Source organism: Rhagoletis pomonella, unplaced genomic scaffold (genome assembly GCF_013731165.1).
Source record: "Rhagoletis pomonella isolate Grant_MI unplaced genomic scaffold, Rhpom_1.0 Rhpom_scaffold_00007, whole genome shotgun sequence".
NCBI classification, from domain to species: domain Eukaryota; kingdom Metazoa; phylum Arthropoda; class Insecta; order Diptera; family Tephritidae; genus Rhagoletis; species Rhagoletis pomonella.
Window position 1 is genome coordinate 24,744,411 of NW_023458561.1, and position 4,428 is coordinate 24,748,838.

Here is a 4,428-nt window from a genome sequence, read left to right on the forward strand (position 1 = left end):
AATTGAAAAGTTTGAGTGAAGCCTACGTGAAATAGTGATGCTGAAAAACAAGTAAAAATCCGTACAACTACATCAGCAGCAAATGAGGAAAAAAACAAATGAAAAGCTATGCGTGTCGAAGCCGTAAATGAAAGCGAAAAGGAAAGGCAGAGCGAGGCGTGAATGCGGTCATTGTGTTAAATGAAAAGGAATGGAAATGAGCGGCGGTGCTCCAATTGTGAATATATTCATGCCATTTTTTATATGTGTATATACATACATACATACGTATCACAAATATATGTATATGCGTATGTGCGTGCATGTGCTATGCCGCAATTATGCGCTTTTAATTGTCACATCAATTACGTGTTGGCGCATTTGCAACATAATTGAGTAAAGTAATTTACGTTTGCATCATGTTGCTACTACCCGGCCTTGCTAACTGTTGCCATTATTGCTGAGGCTGTTGCTGTTGCTGCTGCTGCTGCTGCTGCTAAATTATTCAACAGCTGACGAGACTGACAAGCTGTTGCTGCTGTTGTTGTTGTCGTACTGCTTATACGGCATCATTGTTATGGGTGAGATGTGATTGAAATGCGAAGTGTTGAGGCGAAAAAAGTGACGCCTTGCCAATGGTAATACCGTTGATGAGTTCTTTTTTTATTGTTGCCAGCCCTGCTTAACACAATTAATGCGATTGTCGAAGCAATGGCGTCAGTTAATGTCAAACAGCACAACAGCTACAGCTACAGCTATGTATGTATGTGTGTGGCAACAGCAGCAGCGCGGAGTGACAAGGAGAAAAGTTTTAATTAATTTGTGGCTCAGTGCGAACAAGAGCAAGTAAGGCAACAAAAATAAAGCTGTAGCGTACAAAAAATGTGTTTTTTTTTTCTTTCGAATATGCAAAAGTATGCATCAACCACTATGTGTACATATGTATGTAAGTATGTATTGGGATTTATATTAAGTTGCGTATACGCACCTTTGTACCAAAATATGTTGCCCAATTCGTGCGGTCCTTGCATGATGCGACATGTTAGATTTATATCGCTGCCGCTTTTCACATACAGATCCGATGGCCCGATTATGTTGGCTTTAAGCTCTGTTGAATACATGTAACGAAACGAAAGTGATAATATCAGTTAGCATTGTTTGTATGTATGTATATTTTATTCAATTGTGTGTGTCAAAGGAAAGTTAATTTCAACAAAGTTTGTGAATTTTTGGTGATATACAGTTGAGTGACAGTTTTAGCTCTGTATGTAGTGGGAAGAATGTAGTTTTGGTTGACTATTTGTTAGTTTATTCATTTAGGGTTTCTTAAGTCTCTAAAATCAATAAAAAGACTTGTTAGTGGATATGAGAATAATGGGAAACAGTCCCTTGGGGGAGCTACAAATTAACTATGAATTTATTTAATTTGCAAGTAAAGTTTTTGCTAACTTTTTGAGTTGGAGATGCCAAAACTTAAACAGCAGAAGGCGTTTTGAATTAATAGGTATATATATAGGTAGATAGATAATGTTTCCAAAGTTCTGGGAATAATGCTATAATTAAATTACGCAGAACTTATACGGAGATTATGTTGAAAAACTACATTGTAATAATGTTGAAAATTAACAAAATAATAGAAATTATAGCTAAATTCCAAGAACTTTGGAAACATCCATCGTACCTATATCTGCGGAAAATTTCGGCTTAAAATAAATTCATCTAGCAAGAAGTTACCTTACACTGGTGTCAGAAATAATAGACTCGTCGTATTTTAGGAATTTTGGCTTTATTTCTTTAGTTTATTTTATGATTAATATTTTGTTTTTATTGAAGCCTAGGTAGTTATAAAACAAATATTATATAAACCCCCTTTTCAAATTTTGAACAAAAATTATTAAAGTTCGACAAATTTTCCTCAAACTTTCAAACTTTTTATTCAGAATATTTAGAAATTTTAATATAATAAAAAGCAAGTTTCGATAGGCTACAAAATACCGTTGATTTAAAATAAAATATTCTTACGGTGTCGCATTTTTTCTCATACACAGTGTGCTCGACAGTATTTTTATTTGGAAGGGAAAGCCTAGCATCGTAAAAAAATGGTCAAAAATCAACGGTATTTTCTAGCCACTTCAAACTTGCACTTTATTATAATAAAATTGGGCTACAAAAGTGCACAGTAAAAATTTTTATAAAAATTTGGAATAAAAAGTTTAAAAAATTGGTGAACATTTGTCGAACTTTTATAACTTTTGTGTAAAGTTTGAAAAGGCGATTTATTTGGCGTTTGTTGTATAACTAAAAAAATAAATCATGGGAATATAGCCGAAACTCTTCAAAGTAAGGCGAATAAGGCAATTTCATAGCTACGTGGAGTGTTGCCACCTCTTAAAAAAAATGGAGTTCAATGTGAATTCAGGCGAATCGGAAATCCAAATATGTATCACTTTAAGGATGCCAGACAAAAGAGGTTTAAAAAGGTTGAGGTTTGAAAATATGTTGAAGAAGATAGCCACCGGTTTGAAAAATAGGTTGAATTAAATTATGCACAAGTTATATGATCTAACAAAGTATGGGCGTCAAACTTAAGAGCGGTAAGAAATCTTTTACTTGAAACCTTAAGAATATTTGCTAGGCATTTGAAGAGGGTTGCCACCAGTTTAAATAGTTTAATTTCAATTATTTAATAGGCATGAAGTACTAAAAGATGTTTATCAATCGAAATGGGTTTGGAAAGATTTTATTTAAAAACTATATTTAGGAAGGTTGCCACGTATTCGAAAACTCAAATTAAATTTGATTCACCATTTATTTGATATATGTATGTACGTCAATGTTAGAGGAAAGAAATTTAAGAAGATTTTAATTTGAAATGGCTTTGAAAAGGGTTGCCACCCATCTGAATGGTCGAATTTAGTTAAGTAATAGACAAGATCTAGTATATGTATATGATATATTTACAAATCAGTGTCATACGAAAGAGTTTTATGAAGGCTTTTCGCGTGTTTTGGAAATTGTTTTATATTACCCGAACATACCTTCCTTAAGAAAAAAATTATCTGTTTATAGGACAAATAGTTGTTTTTTATTACAAATTTAGTTGAGCGTATAAACGCTACCATTGTATACAAATCTATTGTGCTGACCCTATAAAGGATCTCTCCAACCTTAGAGCATTTGTGAAATTAAACGTTTTAGAGGGTGTCACGTCTCAGATGCCGCACCGAAACGATACTCGCTCCCCAAAATATTAAGAGTCTTAAACCTAAATACGAATCGCCTAACATATTCCAGCCACATAATCTGCAGTCCAGTCAGGTAGACTGTGTGAAAGTGTTCAGACCTTCCGGACTGAAATTTAGTTGTCGTTCCGAGAACCATTTGGGAAGAGCTTCTAGATTGCGTAATCCATTTGTGATGCGCCATTCGTTTGTAGTTTGAAAATCCTCCCACAGCTCTGCTGTGAAGGCTCCGCTTCATCAAATGCGTAAACGTCTACACATTCGTTGCCATCAAAATCCTCATGTCCCGGTACCAACCGGTACCCTGTTTTGCGTGCTTAATTAACCAATCAATAGGATTTTTCAGTTGTAGACAAGCCTTGATGCTCCCTGATGGTCAGATATGATACTCGTCCTGGCTCCATTTGTCTTTCTGCGAAAACAACATCAGAATCCATGTATCGCCGGAAAAATATGAAAAAGTCATAGTTGGCGATGAGTAATAATTTCAGTAAAGTATGTTTCAAAAAGTTTGCACAAAAGGGTTTCCAATTCGAAAAGAAGAATTTTAAAACTTACCTCTACGTCATAAACTATATCAAATTTCACCAAATTGGCATTTGACAGAATTGGAAATGGAAGCCGATTATTTAGTTATAGGGCAAATCTGGCACAGGTTTTCTAAAAGAAAGATTTCCTTCACAACAGCACTCTGCTTAACGGGACGACATGGAAAATGACCGGATTGCCCAGTTAATAATTTCTGTTGATTTTATAGGGCAATGGGAAGCACTGTTAACACTAAGATTAAAGGGAAGTGCAGTGAGGATTCACCCCTGAGCAGATAATATTTCAGTACTAAATTTTGCTGTATTTTAGCTGTAGGTTAATATTTGTGCATAGAATTTTGCCAAGCGAAGTTGAATTCCGCATTAGATCCTTTACAACAAAGCTAGGTTCAAAGATGCTACTGCTACTACATTATTGCCTCACACACTCAAAGAGGCTTCTCGACATAATCCTTTGAACAGAGGTTCAGGCAAAACTGGACGTCTATATGGATGTATTATAACATAAAAATTTACAGTAAAGCAGCTCAAATAACTAGTTTTGACCTGGCAACTACGAAATGTGACACTTTTTCTAACCGAATGCATTACGAAGCCTTCACAATGTCCATATCTTTGCAGCAAAACAAACATGAATTGGCGGTGCATTTCTCAAAATG

At 35.0% G+C, this 4,428-nt stretch overlaps 1 protein-coding gene across 1 annotated transcript in view; it reads right to left on the reverse strand.

The window, feature by feature from the left end:
- LOC118743743 overlaps nucleotides 1-4,428 on the reverse strand; it is a 202,398-nt gene that overhangs the window by 3,207 nt on the left and 194,763 nt on the right. Inside the window, exon 3 of the mRNA XM_036476506.1 lies at nucleotides 968-1,085. Coding sequence (XP_036332399.1) covers nucleotides 968-1,085 — 118 coding nt within the window. The remainder of the gene's footprint in view (nucleotides 1-967; nucleotides 1,086-4,428) is intronic.